An 18,577-nucleotide genomic window follows, 5' to 3' on the forward strand; every position below is an offset into this window, starting at 1 on the left:
GGAGTAAACACGGACAGCACATACTGCCCACACTGATATCAAGGAAGAAAAAGAAGAAAGGATTATTTTGAGCAGTGAATCTGTGTTGCTTTCTTATTTTATGGATTATTTATTTAACAACATTCACAACACAGCTTGGCATTGCGCTCTTGACATGCAGTCTCGTTTCTATTGAAAGAAGTCTTTTCATTGCCCCTTATTTTTTTTTATTATTTGTTTTTTTAAGTGACTTGTTGCTTTGTAGTGCATAGCCATAATCACTATTATGGCCATGTTTTGTCTAAGGAACTGTGGCATTTTATTGTGATCTTCCACAGGTGGGCTCTGTTATTGTGTCTGAAAATGTGAATCTTTAAAACTAGGCTAAAAATTCGCACTTTCCATTTTCTTTTCTCAGAACAGCTTCTTTGGCGTGTTGGTGAGGTGGGCTCATAAGGATCAAGTTTACCAACCGAGAAAGTTCCATGAATGTTATTACCATCTGGTTGTGGAGCTGCGGGAATGCCTTGCCATGTTAGAACTTTTCTTTCCCCCCCGTTAAATAGTCCTTTGCATGTTCCATTGTGTTTGATGTTGGTGTACAGTAAAAGGAGGATCAAATCTCTTCAGTTACATTCAAAAGAACATATTTAAGGGCATATGCCTTATAGTTATGTGACTGTAAATGATGCTTACGTGTAACCCTGACCATGGATGTAAAGCCTAGAAAATAAGTGGGTTTGAGGAAATTAGAGACATTTTACATTGACATGATTTGGTGGTAAAAAGTAAACCTTTTTAAGGCACATGCAATTTTACAAAATACTTTGTAAAGCCAATATTTAATCCTTTTGTGTATCATGTTAGTACATGTGTGCAATTTGTATCTAACATGACTCGGTGCAAGTCATGAAAGCCAAGCTTTCGTCTTCAGTCTCGTGCTGTTCATAATATACAAATGCCTTCGTAGCAGTGCACTACATATAGTTAGTTTATCTTTCTTCACAGTGAAACGTTCAAAACCACATCAGAATACCCTGTATAACCTTTTTAAATTTCTTTACCCTGAGTTAGCCAGCCATTATATCTCCAGCTGTTATTGAGACTCTGGGGTGTTATAGTTCCCTGGGAGCCAGATGTTTGACCTACCAGAATGTACAGCTTGTTAATGAGATCCCTGCAGACTAAAACTGTGGCACATGTTATGTTTATGTACTGTACTGTAAAGAGAAAAAGCCCTCCATTATCACTTTGTCACGTCACTGAATTCTAGGTACACTATTGATAGACCCCCTCACCACCATTTATAAGATTCATGATGGATTCCAAATAATGTATCCGTATAGTGTGCATTCCCAAATAGGCAAATTTAAAGTGAGCACATAGTTTTGCTTCTTAACAAAATATATAAAGTCTTGCCCGCGGTCACTAATTGATGCCTGAACTTTATTTACCACGTGTGTTCCCCTCCTGCCACGGCTGAAGCTAATTTTGAGCTACTGGGCAGCTGCCTACACATAGACAGGAGGGATGGGCTGTTAGTACAGTGGTACAGAAATCCAGCGCTACAAAAAGATGTTCTACGTTTCTTGTCAGCTGTAGATGCATAAACCCTCAAAACTCCGCATTGTGAAACGTTCTTCCCTTCATACCTTCCAATTACTTCTAAGAAGGAACATGGTGCTTAATAGTATACTAAATGCTCATATATGCAGAGCTAATAACTCTTCAAAAATATTAAATAAACAAAGATTATGATCTGAAGATATATGACCTGGCCCTTTAGTAGGTTAACAGATTAAGTCGGTAAGTAAATTATATTCTTACATGCCATACCCATTATATGTTCTACGTATACCTACAATGTCTCTTCTTGAGATCTTGTAGATCTAGGTGTGAGTCTGGTATGAAAAATCCATCTGATTCACTGATCCTTGTGTTTAATGGGTTATAGCCTGGGGTCCGCTGGGCACTAAGCTGCGTGGTAACCCATACTAAGAAAAGAGCAAGCAATGCTGCTCTGTAGGAGCATCAAGAGACAAATGTATAGAATGTACATAGATAATTTATCGGCTAGGTTTCTCTGTTGTGTTTGCATGTTTAATGCATATTTCATTTAAGTGATGTTCCATACTGCTGTGGGCAAGTATACCGCATGACAAGTTCACTGCGTGATTGATGTTGGAAAAAATAGGGTTCTTGTGGTATTCCCACCCATTGCCTTAGGATGAGCAGTGACTGTGTAAATAAGCATTCATTATTTAAAAGCCATTACGTTAAATTGTGGATTTCCTCGACCCAATATATTGTTTGCAAGCCCAGTGTCTCTAACCATGCTTGTTCTATATACAGTACTTGAATGTTTGGTATTAGAGATATTATGGTAGTCTCCAGGACCACAATCAGTCCCAACACTATTAAGTATAAGCTTTATTATTTCTAATTGTTAAGTGTGTACTCAGGCTTAAATAATACATCATTATACACGGAGGACTATGCAGATATGACACTCAATTCCCATTTTGTACATTCCCATTTTGTCCTTTAGCACCAAAAGGTACATTGAAACAGTTTAAAAGTATTTTTTTGTTTTAAATCATTGTCGTGTAGTTACACTGAAACAATATTAAAAAGCATAGTTTTGAAATGTTAACAAAATTGACCAATAACCTGGTTCGTGCAGAGAGATGAATGTGACCCCTGCTATAGGTAAAAATACGGAAGTCCACAATTTCTAATAATCTGAAATATACAGCTGCTGTTTTGTATAATTTGTAGTTGTATTCTGCCTGTCTTGTTTCCAAAGGCCAATGTGAATTAATGCATTTCACCCAAAACCTTAGACTACATCTTCCATCATCCATAAACTTTTTTTGTGGTTACCAGAGGTTTGTTGGAGCTGTAATCCAGTGAAAGACCGAGGTCTGTGTTCAGTAGCTCTGCAACGGTCCTAGTGTATCCTAGTATGGATTTAAAGCCTTGGGGTTTTTTTTTTGTTTTGTTTTTTATGCATACTGCAACAATCACTGACTGAGTGTTTGAGGTGTTAAGTACCTTAAATCCAGAAGACCATTTCTTCTCTTTTTTGTAAATTTAAATGTGATAAAGTAACCTGCATGAAACGTGCATCTGGGCTGTTGGAGCGGTCAGAGGAGTCTAGAAAGCGGAGATCATCGTTTCCAAGTGGTATAACTGAATTACCACAAGGAATGCAATTCTGTGTAGACTAGCCTTCACAATATATAGGATAACTATCAAGTGAAGAACTGTGTCTAAGTGCATTTAGTATATAAAGTATTCCAATTTTGTGAAGTGAATCGAGAAACTCAACATTGTCCAGGGCTTTTTTTCATACCTGCTGTATATGTTATATTTTTGTTCGTCAGTTTGGTTTTTTTTAACTGTAAATTTTTAATATGTTCAACTATTTGCACATAAATGCTATTTTTTGTCTACTTGTGTACCTATTTTTTTTTATTTTTTAGAAGAAGTATAAATGGAATTAAAAACCAGATTAGACTATTTATATATGCACTGATTATCTGCTGGTTACACTGATAGCTGTCTGATCTCAAGCAGTTCATAAAGAAGTGGAGAAAAGGACACTATCTGTGAGGGAAAAAAACATATCTGGAATTTACAGATCTTTGTAATGAAACATTACCTTGTTAGAAATGCGTTTTGTTTTGTTGACCCAAAAAACGATTTCCTTACTTTTCTTCTTGATGGTTTTCAGTTGTGAGCCAACCACCAGAATACTGCAATACTGAATCATTCTGTTTTAAGCTATGAATTGTATGTATTTTTCATTTTGTATTTATTTAACTGTGCCAAGTATTATTTTACTACTGTCATCCTTGATGTACAACATTGTGAGCAACCGAAAATGTACATTTTCATAATTTAGCTTTCCTCACATAAGTTTAATTCCATCAGTTTTTTTGTACGTTATTAATCAAATAAATATTGACAGTTCGGCATAGTGTTGTGTTATTGATCTGTTCAGATGACGTCCCAAATGTCTAAAAATATGACTCAACGGTTTAGTAAATAAACAGTCGGGCAGAGCTTCGGCATTTGCAAATTTAGCTGTTTATATATTCTGTACTATATTTAAAATGTATATTTTAAAAAATTCATGTCAATATCCTGCTGTGTGTTGCATATCAGGACACTGATATATAGAATCACAGAATTTGATGACTGATAAGAGCATATCTAGTCTGCCTATGTAGAGAATAAGAACTTAATTAGGCCTTGGTTCTGGCCTTTGATTCAGGAAAGTTTTATGCCTAACCCATGTATGTTTTAATGAGTCACAACTAGGTGTTCGAACCTTGGTCAACCGAAGACCAATGCTTTACCTAGCCTCAAAATACCCTTGAAGTCCATCTGACTCTTAACCTATTCCTTAGCATCTGTTTCTAGTCTCTCTTAATCTATGCGCCATGACTCGACTGGGGATGAAAAGTGCCCCTTGCACTTTAAGGCCTCCAAATGACATATGTACAGATGATAGATTCTGCTGCTTGTACGGCAATAAACGTGCACCGCTACGAGCCCAATGGGCATTTGCCAGTCTAAGCCTGTTATGTGGCATATATAATGCTGACTGGGTTTTACATATAAGAAGAAAATGGCAACTTCTGATGCCACATCCGTTATGCGAAACCTCGGTAGTAGGAGGGTGGGTGTGCAACTGTCAGGATTGGGGTGGGAGCGTAAGAGCAGAGGCTAGTCCAAAGCAGTGTCAGTAAACAATTCAATAGGTCAGGGGGCAGGCAGTGATCAGAGTAAATAGTAGTCCAGACAAGGGTCAGGTAACAGGCGAACAGAGTAGTCCAATAGGGAAGCCAAAGGTCAAGTAATGGAGAATCCAATAGAGGGTCTGTAGCAGAACGAGCAGAGGAAAACAGGAAGCTGAAGTCCACGGACATACAGGAACCAAAGTTCTTGAACACTGGTGTAGCCCATTATTTTTATTGTTTTTTTTCCCTTTTATAATATGTGAATGCTATTTACAATATTTGGACTTCTGAGGACACTATACTTCACTTTTTGTGGGTGTGGCTCTAGCCTCTGAGAACTATCCAGAAGGAGGTGTGGCAGAACCTGACAGGGAAGAAGAGACGCCACCTTAGGAAGAGTTAAGGCCTATTCCCCATCCAGCAAGACCAAGTGACTAACTAGCAAGTGCAGGACCAAATCCTGATCTGTTTTGCCAAGAGGTTGCTTGATACAAATCAGAGCTGCAGCTTAAGGTCTTCCAGCAAATTCATCTCTACAGCGAATCTGCTCTCAAGCCTTCCTGCAGTTAGCAAGGACTGTATCCAGGCTCCATCTGAGGACATCAGACCAGGGAAGTAACATCCTCATTTCACAAAGGATATTGCTGTATATCTACCAGGGCCCCAACGTGCACCAACACCGTTTACTAGAGCTCCTGGGTGGGCAATTATCCAGCTTTGGGTGGGCTATTGGGTTTCTGTATTTTTACAGTATATATATATATATATATATATATATATATGTATGTATTTCGGCACTGGGTTGAACACACAGTTACTGTGAACTGCCACTCTCAGGACAAATCTTTATTTCCTGTCAACACTGTTATTGTATAAATCTATATTACACTAAAATAGGTTTAATTTGTTTATCAGTTATTGTGTACTTATTAATACTATTGCAGGGCCACTCCTCAGTGAGTGGATTCCCTGTATCTAAATAAATCACTGAGTGGAGGCACTGAATGCAGAATTCAAATATGTCCCAATCTCCCTCACTCATCGCAGAGGCTCAGGAGCCATATCAGCGCCAAGAAGCAACAGGGATTGCTGCTGATCCTGACCCTATTTTCCAAGGGAAAGGAAAATGGGGTTACACTGGAGTAAAGTGTTCACAGTTGGAGGGGTTTTTATAGTGCTGGAGGTATCTACTCCTCCCATGTGCTGAACAAACTCCCTACTGGATTTGTCACCGGGCAGTGGCAAATCCATAGCAGCTGGTTCATTAGTTCAGTATGTGGCCTTTAGTGGTGGATAGTTGATGGGGATTACAGGTGTTACCTCCCCTCCACAGGTGTACTGCATTATGTTGATATTTGGGCAACACCTGGAAGTCCCTCCTGGAGTTTGTAGAAACTTTAGGCTGTGGTTTTGGCCTACTGTGATCATGAGTTGCCAGGAGACCTGCAGTGACGGAGGACAGCTGAGGAGAGCAGGTAAGGGTGAGAGGGGCATGACAGCAACCAAAGTAAGCTGAAGTGTATGTCGGGCTACGAGCCCTCCTCTCATCCCCTAACCCCTTGCCTACAGTAGGTGAATGGTGGCAATCTATGCCAGAAGAGATACAGAACTGTTCTGCACAGCTGTATATTCTACAAGGTAAATTTGCAGTTATGAAGGTGGCAATGCTTGTAGCAAGGCCTTTAGCATCCAGTTCATTTATTAATTCTCTTGGGGTAGAAAGTGTGTTTCTCTCCAGGTTTTAGACCTTCGTATGCTACCAAGCTGCAAAAGTAGCTGCTCCACAACATACAGCTTTTTGTAGCATCCTCAGGCTCGGGTAACTGGCTCACCTGCTTGCTCTGGCCTGTATTGTACTAAGCTGCTGAAGCCTGTCATCAAACCAACATATACACTGCTAAATAAGACCTACAAAGCGATACTTTTTATGGGACATTTGAAGTCTTACCCAGTGAGCTTCCCAACGATAGTAGTTACAAAATATGCCTTTGTCCCAAATTGTAGAAAATGCATTTTCTTTCTGTTCATCAGAAATCATTTTTCCCCGAACATGTTTCATAAGGGTGCTTAGTACAGAAATTAAACCAGACAGTTGTCATGCTGATGTACAAGGAGCGTTTAACACAGGCTTAGTTGTTCGAATAAGAGGAAGGGAGCACAATACAGTTTTGTAAATAAAACATACTGCAGCGAAACAATCTAAACAGGTCCTTTAATACATTTATTTTTTATAAGATGTACTCAGACCATGTTTCATGATAGCGTTCGGGCAGCACAGTAGTTCAGCCTACTTAACAATCCTCTTTTATAGCTAAATGTGTCGCCTCTCTCTCTCTCCTCTGCTTAAAAGAAAATACAGCCTTTTTTGTTTTGTTCTTTCCTATATAGCTTTTACACAGAGAACAAATCAGTCTTTGGACACTCAATTTTCTACAGCTTTTACCGAGTCTGGCCTACTTTTGGTTAACAGGTCAAACAAGACCCATATTAACTACACAAAAAATAGGAAGTTAGAATTTTATTAGACATCGATGGAAATACAATATAGAATTGACATTTTCTAGGAACACCCAGTTGTATAATACTGTTAAATCCAGATCTACGTGGCACAGATTTTATTAATTTTTATTTTAAACATTTGAAAACCCTTTATTAGCGTTGATTCCTACAGAGAGAGAAAAAAAAAAAACCCCAAGGTTATCAAGAACTTCTTCTTATGGTGTATAACTTCAGTTTCACCGTGATTAGTAGAGCTTTGGAACACATTTTTGCCCAATTATAAGGAGAAGAACTCAAGGAACGTTCTGTGTCTTCAACAATCTGTGTCATCTTTACCGAGCATGGACCAGAGCTCCAGCTCCTTGGCCATAGCCAAATCCTTTAGGACCAAAATTCTTGGCATAACAAGCTACAGCGAGGGGAAAAAAATAAATCATCAGTAACGCAAAAAAAAAAACAAACAATGAAATGTAACCCAATGAATGTTGTATTTTACTTCAACAAATTTAGAATATCTTACCTAAAGAATTATGCAATTTTAACAAAATAGGAAAAAAAAAAATCATGGCTTGTTCTTATTTCCACAGAAGTTTGAATCTATGTTTATATAAGTTAAAGGAAAAAAAAAACAAAAACCCACAAATTGATCTTTTTGGAGAACGGTACTAAATTAAAGTGTTAACACAGATTGTACTCTTACTCTGCATTTTCTCCCCAGCGTTCTGTGAAACATGTTAACACGGTCCCCATCTCTATTGGGAAAGACATTTAACCCCTTCGTGACAATTGCCGGTCCGGGCACGTCACTGAAAATCGTGACGATTATGACAATTGACGTGCCAGGACCGGCACGTCTTTAAACGGGTGAAAAAAATCGATCCGTGATCGATTTTTTCACTCAAACGGTGTTGCTCTAATGCCTAGACATCGAGGCATTGAGCAACACCAAAAAAAACATTCCCGCCCCCCCCCCGATCGCTCCTAGGAGCAAAAAAAAAAACATGTTTGAAAGACTGCACGTCTTTCAAACATGGCGGCGCCCGCCGCCGAAAAACGGGTTTAGGAAGCGATCGCGAGTCGCTTCCTTTGCTTAGCTGGTGTTGCTAAGATGCCTCAGTATCGAGGCATCTTTGCAACACCTGTTTAGCAAAGGAAGCGACTCGCGATCGCTTCCTAAATGCTCAACTTACCTTCCCGGTGCCGGTGTCTTCGAAACACACGCGGTGTTTCAAGATGGCGGCGCCCATCAAGCCGGGGGGCGGAGCCTGCTGACATCATCGGGGGGGTGTTGCTGGATGTCATGGACATCCAGTGAATAACACCCCTAGTGGTCAGATCACTCATAAGAGTGATCATGATTTGATAAATCAAAGGCAATGTTTTCTAAACATTGCCTTTGATCAGTATTGGATCTGCCCCCCTCCTTCACTTGCTTCTAGTGAGGGAGAGAGACAGATCGGTGTGTTTTCTGGTATTTCAGGTATTCCCTAATAAAAATATATATATATTGATCCAAAGGCTCTTATAAGAGCCACCCATATAATATTAACCCCTTCATTGCCATTGATCACTGCATAAACAGTGATCTTGCATAGTGGCAATTGTTTTTGGGTTTTTTGTTTTTTTTACATGTTTTTTTACTTTTTTTAGTTTTTTTTACTTTTTTTTAGGTTTATTTTTTTTTTTATTATAGCCATTAACCCTTTCCTTCCCCACTATTTTTGCTGCAATTCTTACCATGCAGCGGTATACGGCTGAGGAGGCGTATGCCTTTTTGGCCACAGATTCTGAGGCCACTGATACAGCGTCAGATTTTGACGTTGGTCAGTTCACAGATACATCTAGTGATGTATCTGTGGCTGTTAGGACGCCTACCACACGTAGTCGTGGCAGTGCACCAGAGGCATGGGTAGCGCCTAATAGGTACAAGCCAGCTATCCCTCCTTTTTCTGGAATTCCTGGCATCAATATTGATGTTACAGGATTCACTCCACTGCAATTTGTGCAGGTTTTTTTGGGAGACGATGTCTTGGGAGACATTGTCACACAAACAAACATTTATGCCCAGCAGCACCGTGCTGCTAGCCCTAATTCTTTTTGGGCAAAACAGCCATGGACTCCCATTGACGTGCCAGAATTTCTTTAATTCTGGGCACTCACAATGTTAATGGGCATTATAAAAAAGCCCTCCATCCGCTCCTACTGGAGCACCAGCCCCATCTTTAGTACCCCCATTTTTGCCCAAACTATAACTAGGCAAAGGTATGAAATGATTCTTCGTTTCATGCATTTTAGCGACAACAGCCTGTGCCCCCCTAAGGAGGACCCCCAGTTTGATAGGCTGTACAAAATCCACCCCCTGATTACCCATCTCGCTGCCAGGTTTCCAGAGGTTTATACACCTGGAAAGAATATCTGCGTGGATGAATCCCTAATGAAATATAAAGGAAGGTTGGGATTCAAGCAGTATATTCCTTCCAAGCGCTCTAGGTATGGAGTGAAGGTGTATAAGCTCTGCGAGAGCGAGACATGATATACTCATGCCTTCCGGGTATACGAGGGTAAGGATAGCTACCTTGACCCTCCAGGTTGCCCAGATCATCTGGGCACCAGTGCCAAGATTGTTTGGGACCTAATATTCCCCCTTATGAACAAAGGCTACCACTTGTATGTAGATAACTTCTATACAAGCGTCCCTTTGTTCAAGCTGCTGTATTGTTTCGATACGGTAGCTTGCGGTTCTATAAAAAAGAACCGCTTGGGTTTCCCACAACGCCTGGTACGAACCCGGCTAGGAAAGGGGGAGACCTCAGCTCTACGCCAAGAGGAGCTTTTGGCATTGAAGTTCAAGGACAGAAAAGAGGTGTGCATGCTGAGCACCATCCACGATGAGAGAACCGTGGAGGTTTCTGTCCGTGGCAGAGCTGGGGTCACTACAAAGCCAGTGTGCATCAGGGCCTATAACAAGCACATGGGTGGAGTTGATCTGTCAGATCAACTCCTACAGCCCTACCTCATTATGAGGAAGACAAAGGCCTGGTACAAGAAGGTTGCAATTTATCTAATGCAAATTGCAACCTATAACGCTTTTTTGCTGCACAAAAAAGCAGACACTGGGCTGAAGCTGTCTTTTTTGCAGTTTCAGCTCGAAGTAATTTCAGGTATCTTGTACCGTGATGCACCTGGTCCCCAAGTAGTGATGGGAACCAACAGAATTGGGGCTACCCATTTTATTTTTAAAATCCCCCCTACAGCAAAGAAGCAGAATCCCCAAAAGAGATGCAGGGTATGCTACAGCAGGGGGCAAAGAAAGGACACCACATTTTACTGTCCAGATTGCCCTGGAAAACCTGCACTCTGTGTCGGTGACTGCTTCAAGCTGTATCACACAGTTTCCCATTTTTAATTTTTTTTTTGTTCCTGCTCCATTTTTGTATTTTTTTTTTATTTTTTGTTACATTTACTGTTTTTTAGCTTTTATTTGCTCCACCATTTTTAAGCGTTTTTATTTGCACTGTCAAGTGACCCCTGTGTCCATTCCGTGGCATGAGGGACCACTTAAGGTGCTAGATCAAATCCCTTCTTGGAGATAGGCCAGGCTTTCTTGTAACCTGTCCCTACTGATAGTTGGGTACAAGCATTTTTCTTTACCCAGATGTAAAATTCCTACTGAATTTGAATTGCTCATGTTCCAAATGTGGCCCTTTTGCCCCCAAACAATCTGACAAACCCATGCATGTGGGGTATCAATGTACTCAGGAGATGTTGCTGAACACATATCGGGGTGTTGTGGGACAGTGACATATACCAGGAGCTGTAATTTCACACCTGAAGTACAAAGTATGTGAAAAAAACACCAAAAACAATTACTATCCCAAACTTTGACAAGGGTTGGTGGTAGGATTAGTGCATGGAAAGGGTTAAACTATCAGCATCTAAAATACCCTGGGGTGTCTAGTTTTCAAAAATATATGGTTTGGTGGGGTAAATTTAATTTGCTGGCTTCAAAGATGCCCCAAATACCACATAGAGACAGAATTACCAGATTCAGAGAAAAATGGTTTTGAATTAGCAAAACTCTACTTGTACTTATTGCCCCATAACGTGTAGAAGAAAGCAAAAAAACATAAAAACATTGGGTATTTCTAAACTCGGGACAAATAGTAGAATCTATTTAGCAGGTTTTTTCAGTAGTTTTTTATGATGAATAAAAGATTTTTCAAATAAAAGTGAGAAAATGTGTTTTTTTTTCAATTTTTCGTCATATTTTATTATTTTTATTATAGGAAATTACATCATATGAAAAAAATTTTGGTGTCTGAAGAAAGCCCTTCTTGTCCTGAAAAAAACAATATATAACTTGTGTGGGTTTAGTAAATGGGTTAAGAGAAAATTACAGCTAAACACAAACACCGCAGAAACGATAAAACAGCCATTGTCACGAAGGGTACAAAAAGTAAAATCAGCCTTTGTCACGAAGGGGTTAAAGGCACTTCTGTGTATTTGATCTCAGTCTAGTAACAAAGCTGCATGCATTTTGTGACTCGGTAAAGTCTGGTAGGCACGTACATCATTATAAAAGGGTTGATCCATACGGTTTTATAATTTTAGTTACAGTATGTATTGTGGACCTTGTCAAATTTGTATTACACTGAATAAGTTACAAATCATAGACAAACTGTTTCAAATAATTAGATCACAACAGCACTATCACTCGTGTTCTTTCCAGGTTTATCTACGGTGTGTGTGTGTCACTGCTAAAACAAAACTCATTGACACTTTAAATGTGTGTCACAGAATTTATTACCATTCATCACCTCCATATCTCCCACACCTTCACAAGTCAACAATATAACAATTTCCTGCGAGCCTATTACAGAACACCACAGAGCCAATCTACACCTAACAGTATCCACATAACCCCATCCAAACCAGACCACAGACATGCTTGACGTGGGCCCAATAACTCTACATCCGTTTCGAAACGGCCTCAATCTCCCAGCATGTTTATTTCTGCCTCTATGGACGGTCTGGTCCATGTACAATCCCTGTGTGCACACATTTACATGCACATTTATATCCTGTATTGGAGCGTTTATATTTAATTACACGGATTTCCCCCGACAGCCTGGTGTCCTGTCTGTCAGCAGCACTAGCTCCAAGTTGACAAACAATAAAACGACAAAGATCTGCGCAGCCAGCACTTACCTTTGCAATAGATTTCTCCTTCTTTTTCAGTCAAAGTGGTCGATTCTAGGCTCTTGCCACATTTTGCACACCTGAAGCAGTTCTTATGCCATGGCTGATATGTGGGGAACAAATAGACTTACTCATCCTTTCTTGGGTATCATACAAGTAACACATTCCCCTGCCTCTAGGGAGTCATCTATGGCTACTTTTACATGAAAGCTCTGTAAAAACCTAGCCTAAATTACATTTTATAATGTATTATTATTCCGTTAAGGCTCATAATCTTCCCAGATCATGATATGTATATTTTCTCAACTTTTCTAGCACGTTAGTAAAGGAACACGTTTTAAAGGTTAGCAAAGCCAAGGTTTTCCCATCCTTGCCCAGTGAATTGTTGAACTGTAATTAAACACAACCCTGATCTTAGCTTAGCTTTGTATGTCTTACAAGTTATACAGTAACCACTAATGTCACGCAGGTCACAGCTTGATTGTTCACTAACTTGAGTTTTTCTTTGCGCAAACTAACAAGACTGAAAATAGGCTAAATGTTAAAAGAGTTTGGTGGTTTGACTATATTCCGATGCATCATTTTAAATAAATGGTTTTGTGCCCTTATGTTCTTTATTTTATAAATTAGAATGTAAATGGAACCTTGTTTTTTTGTATGTAGATAGTTAAGATGTTCTGGTGCTGAATGCTATAGTACATAGACTCTCAGGTGTTTATCCTTTAAGAAAACCAACTTACTTTTCCAGCCCCCATTACTTTTTCGGCAGCATACACAGATTCTCCACACCGAGGGCACTTCTCAGTACCTCCAAACTTCTGAGCAAACTTTGAAGGGTTTGAGCTGGTGGTGGGGCGAGAGTGCTGTGCTCTGTAATCAAAGAGTAGGCATTATAAAGTCTGCATTACTCCCATAATCTCTTGGTTACTGAGCATGTTGTTGTGGAAAGATTATGGGACTTTAAGTCTATTGTGTGGCTAAATGATGCTTTCTTTATGAGTTTTCAAACAAACATTTAAGATGTTAAACTGAGAACATTCACTTTTTAAAAAACATTTTTATATCACATTTAAAACAATTCTCGCTTTCAAATGATACGTGGTTTTAGACAGCCGCATATTAGTTACACATACTGCCTTGTACTAAAACAATGAAATGTCTTTAATAACCCAGTGGATCCTTTATGAAAGGAAATGGAGCAAAGGACCTCACTGGCATTGCCATAAAGCATAATCTTAGTGTGGTGGATTGAACAGCAAGTCATTCAAAGTGGCATCACTGCCTACAATAGTGATTTACAGATCTGCGGATAAAGGACGTTTACTGGAACAAAGTCCAACCCTTACGAAAAATTACTGCAGTTTTTTCTGAACTAATACTGCAGTTTTTTGGACATGAAAAAACTGCAATACTGCACTTTTACTGCACTTTTTTTTTATACTGCAAACCTACAGTTGTACTTCAAAGTACTGTAGCTTTATTGCATTTGTACTTCCATACAAAAATAACTGCAGTACAACTGCAGTACAGTGAAGTACAAATGCAGTAAATGTGAAGTAATACGGCAGTAAAAGTGCAGTATTGCAGTTTTTTCATGTCCAAAAAACTGCAGTATTACTTCAGAAAAACTGTAGTATTTTTTTTGTAAGGGAATACTCACTTCCGGTCAACGCATTACTGTTCCTGCACTATTTAAATGCTCAAATTGAGATAGTTTCCCCTTTATGATATATGCACTTCCAGTCTCCAAATGACCTTTCCTACCATACCCCAAATCTCCCCCTGAATAACTGTTCATTTAAAAAAAAAAAAAACAAAAAAAAAAAAACATTTGTATATATACCTACTCTGCATATAACGAAAATAACTATACCGTGTTAATTAACAGAAGCTTTTCTACACAATGTAGAATATGCAACCTTAAACCTCGAATTCCCTGGGATGTTATATTTGTGGAACCAAGGTAATTTTTTTTAGAATCACAATCACGGTGTTGCCGTTGTTTCAAGACAAGCTAATCAGCTAAAGCCAAAAAGGGTAAACAGCAGCTCCCTTCCCTGATGCCAAGATTACATTGTCTTGCTGGGAAGGCCAATGATAGGAGGGAAGGCTGCAGAACAAGTTGCAGTTCTTGTTGGACCTTTAGCACCAAGTCGCTTTGGTACAGAAGATAATTTGCTTGGATTCTTTGAAGTGGAGAATCTTGAGGAGGAAGAGAAATGTAAGCTCTTTTATCAAATGGACTCCCACCATAGAGCTGCCTTGTTTTGCAGTCCACTAAGAACTACCAGAAACTGATTAGGGAACAAATCGCTGACCAAGATGGTTACAGGCTGCTCCTCTGCTTGCTTAATGGATATTCCATCAGTGACAGCCTTGAGGAAAAGGACAAATCCGCAGCTCCACTCTCCTACCTCTTCAGCCCCTTGGACTTTTGTCATAACCTTTCCCCTTCCCCACTTTTCGCCTACCCACTGAAATTCCAGATGTCAATCCTGCTGCAATTCCACATTCACCCTTGCAACTTCTTTTGATATGGTTGGTGTCACTTCTTGTGTCACTGCTTGTTTGGTTGTTGCTATACAATGTCACTGTACAGTACTTTGTGTATATTGTGCCCTGCGTTACAGTATACCTTGTGTATTATATATCCGCTCAGTTTCTGGAATAAACCCAACATCAGAACTACTGCAAGGCAGCATGCTTAAGATCTTAAACAAACACAATAAGGAAGGAAACAAACATACTCCTCTGGTTTAATGCCAAGTCTTTCTCCTCTGTCCATATTTAAAGTGCCTGCTCCTTGGCCATAGCCATAACCTTTTGGTCCATACTTTTTTCCATAACAGGACCGGCAGTAAATCTCATTGTCATGGATAGCCATAGTGGTGCTATCCAGATTTTTTCTGCATACCACTACAGAAAAAAAGAAAAAAAGTTAAGACGACCGAACAAATTGTTTTAAAGAAAAAACAATACACTCAGATCCAGCATTTTATCTTGGAACACAAAAAAAGGCAGCAGTACTCGGACTATTAAAGGGCAATTATTTTCCAGTTCGCCACCAAACAAAGAAAAAGATATAATCCTGCCATTCAACAAATGGAAAAAGTTATCTCATTCTGAGCACTGTGCAGTGACTGTAGAATGATGTTTTCCAGACAGAATTCATGGGCATAAACCTAATAAACAAAAATAGGCTTGTCCTACATATACCAAGTGGACTTTCTGTGATCTCACATTCCAGTACATCTGCGTACAGACTAGTCACTGGTCAGTTTGTTTTAACAACCCCCACACGGCATTGAACAGCAGCAAGGGTAAGAAAAGTATGCACACTTATAGGTCACCATTATGAGCCATGTCACAACATAGCTCATCACTCATTCACTTTTTCCAGGAGCCAAATATTTTAAAAATCAGCCCTTAACCTGGCGGTATGTGTAGAGCATTAGAATATATACTGTAGGATATAGGAAAGAAAGAGGTTTTTTTTAAAAAAAAATGCAGTCTATACCAAACTGTGGAACTTGAACAGAATAAGAACACAAAAATATATTTGCTCTGGACCGTTATTTGGTTGATTGCTGCATGGTAACAAGCAATAATCTTCAAAGTTAACTTACTGCAAAGGAAGCAGCATTTATGAAAGCTTTTCCCGTCACACTGCACTTCTTCGGCATGATATACCGTCCTGTCACAGGCGCTGCATTTGTTTCCACCTCCCCAGTTTGGCATCTTGAGACTGGAAAAACAATAGATAAAACATTTTAGACACGAGCAAAATCTTAATATTATGCCAAGTCCTATTCTAGCACATTCAAAAAATGCATTAAAACACAATGACGACAATTCATTCAAAACTAGATCCTTGCCCTTACAGAATATATCAATATATTAGCACAGACATGCGTGGGACACCAAGAGGGCTTGCGTCATAACAGCACACATTGAATAGCTATAGATGTAAAACCCACTTTCTTTTGTGTGCTAAGGACATATCTAATTATATAAACAATCAAATAAAAGAGTATTTCAGTGTATAAAGGAAGGGCTTGTAAGTCACGAAACAATTAAGTGGATTGTATTCCAATGTTAATGACCTATCAGGCCTGCACAGACTAGTACAAATACTGCACAGGCTCCAGAATTTATAATCAATTCTCTGTTTATTGCACAAATAGGTAACACGGTACAGAAATACAATGTATAAATACGGGAGTGTCACATAATATTTATACAAGATGTGTAAGAGAGAAAAATGCGACAACAGTCAAGCCATGATAACAGCGACAACGTAGTCCTGTAAGTTACAGAGGATATTATCTTATTACACTTAACAAAGGCAAGCATGTATCAGTTGTACATCACAGAGAGAACAATGTAAAAGATGAGTATCCATAAAGGCGACACATATAGAAGAAAAAAACATAATATGGTACCCCAATTACAAAGTCAAAGAAAAGAGCAATACATATGAACAGAAAAAAGAACAAATACAAAAACAAAACATTGAACTGCAATCCGGTGGTGAAAGGTTGCAGAGCCAGATACATCCGACACTACAAGGACAGTCCGCTAAAGAGAACAGAATATGGGTTGCAACGCAACCACTTAATTCTAAAGGCTGATCTAGAGATTTAGATGCAAGAGGGCGATTTTCTAGGTTAGAAGCATTTTTTTTCTCCAATGGAAGTAAATTCTTATGACCCGATTCCCGAGCCTCCATACGGCAGATAAATTCTATGCAGGTAACCCAAGCCTCAATAGATGGGGGAAATCGGTAGATTTCCAATACCGTGGGAGGACAGTTTTCGCTGCGTTTAGTAAGTCCACGACATCTTATAAGTTTTGTAAGGAATATTAGTATGATGTAATAGAATGGAGGCGGGACTGCTTGAAAATCGGGGTGAGCCACCTCTCTGATAATGTCCATGACAGACTCCCAAAAAGGGCGTGTGTCTGGGCAAGACCCCCATATATGAAGAAGAGAACCCAGATTGGATCCGCACCTCCAACAAGTGGGGAAGATCTGGGGCAAGAATCTAGAGGAACTTTGTACCATCTAGAAAAAAGCTTAGAGGTCATCTCCTGCATTCTGCTGGAGACGGTGCCCTTGTGTGTTATAAGGAGAATTTTCTCCCAGTCCGCAGGGCCCAATGTTAGGTCCAGATCTCTCTCCCAGAGGCTGAAATAATAAAGTTTAAGAAGGGCCGGGGGTTCAAGTAGAACTGCATACAGTTTGGAAAGGAAATGGGGGGGTTCCACTTCCTCAAGACAGAACGTCTCGAATGGAGTTAAAGGTCTGTTAGCCTCCTCCACAATACCCAGAGAGCGAATAAAATGTTTCCTTTGGAATCACATGACAAAGATGAAGAACACAACCATTAGGTGGCGTTAAAGCTTTCATGCCCTCCAAAGAATGACGAGGAGCAAAATCAGGGTTCATGGTCAATGGGGTCAAATAGAGGGCTTGGAAGACTATAAACCAGTCCTTCCTTCAAAATTTTTCTAAGAACCTTCAGAATTGAAGGAATAAAGGGATGTGCAGGATAATTGACACACCTCATGGGGTCAGGAATCCAGGGAATCACACTCACAGGGCAGCCGAGAAAGGACTCCTCCAAAGAGATCTACTGCTTCCCAGGGCACATAGACCACTCTATAAGTCTAAACAGGTGGGCCACTCTCCAATACAGCTCCACATTTGGGAGACCCATAACCCCCACCCCCGGAGCTTCGGTCTCATCAGGTAAGAGAATGACAACCTGACGGAAATACCTCTCTAAACATATTGGACGAATGCTTTATGGCAACGGCAAAAAACCACCCTCGGTAGTAAAATAGGCAGGGTTTGGAATAGGTAGAGGAAGTGAAGCAATATGTTCATCTTTATCCCCCCAATCCTCCCAAACCATGAAACGTGCGGATACACACATCTACGCAGGTCAGACAAAAGGTTACTCAGCAAAGGGTCATAGTTCAAACTTTGCAATTTTGACAGATCTGTGGGGATAAGTAGGCCCAGGTATTTAATTTAGTTTGGATCTGCCGATTAAGGGCGGGAGGAAAAACCCATGATCTCCGACTTTGACGAATTGATTTTGTAATTCCAAAAAGTGAAATATATCGAGTTCAGGCATCACCTGGGA

The 18,577-nt window shown here is 39.7% G+C and overlaps 1 protein-coding gene and 1 non-coding gene across 4 annotated transcripts; one reads left to right on the top strand and one right to left on the bottom strand.

Moving 5' to 3' along the window:
* Positions 1-7,558: 7,558 nt before the first annotated feature.
* LOC149302737 (cysteine and glycine-rich protein 2-like) lies at positions 7,559-16,163 on the bottom strand. 3 transcript variants are annotated; one of them, XM_089482046.1, is made up of 5 exons: positions 16,052-16,163; positions 15,173-15,341; positions 13,166-13,295; positions 12,435-12,528; positions 7,559-7,635 (listed from the first exon to the last, which is right to left on the bottom strand). In XM_089482046.1, exons 1-5 carry the CDS (start codon positions 16,161-16,163, stop codon positions 7,559-7,561), a joined length of 582 nt encoding a protein of 193 aa, XP_089338172.1. The 3 variants fall into 3 exon arrangements, with proteins under 3 accessions (XP_089338172.1, XP_089338173.1, XP_089338171.1); XM_089482047.1 differs by having other exon boundaries at positions 13,166-13,288; positions 15,169-15,341; XM_089482045.1 differs by having other exon boundaries at positions 13,166-13,293; positions 15,165-15,341.
* Positions 10,736-10,865, top strand: LOC149302738 (small nucleolar RNA SNORA35). The gene has a single exon (XR_016272068.1). It is a non-coding gene; the product is annotated as a small nucleolar RNA SNORA35 (small nucleolar RNA).
* Positions 16,164-18,577: the final 2,414 nt, after the last annotated feature.

Source organism: Sceloporus occidentalis, unplaced genomic scaffold (assembly GCF_023333645.1).
Source record: "Sceloporus occidentalis isolate IW3139 unplaced genomic scaffold, rSceOcc1.0.p SCAF_17, whole genome shotgun sequence".
Taxonomy (NCBI): domain Eukaryota; kingdom Metazoa; phylum Chordata; class Lepidosauria; order Squamata; family Phrynosomatidae; genus Sceloporus; species Sceloporus occidentalis.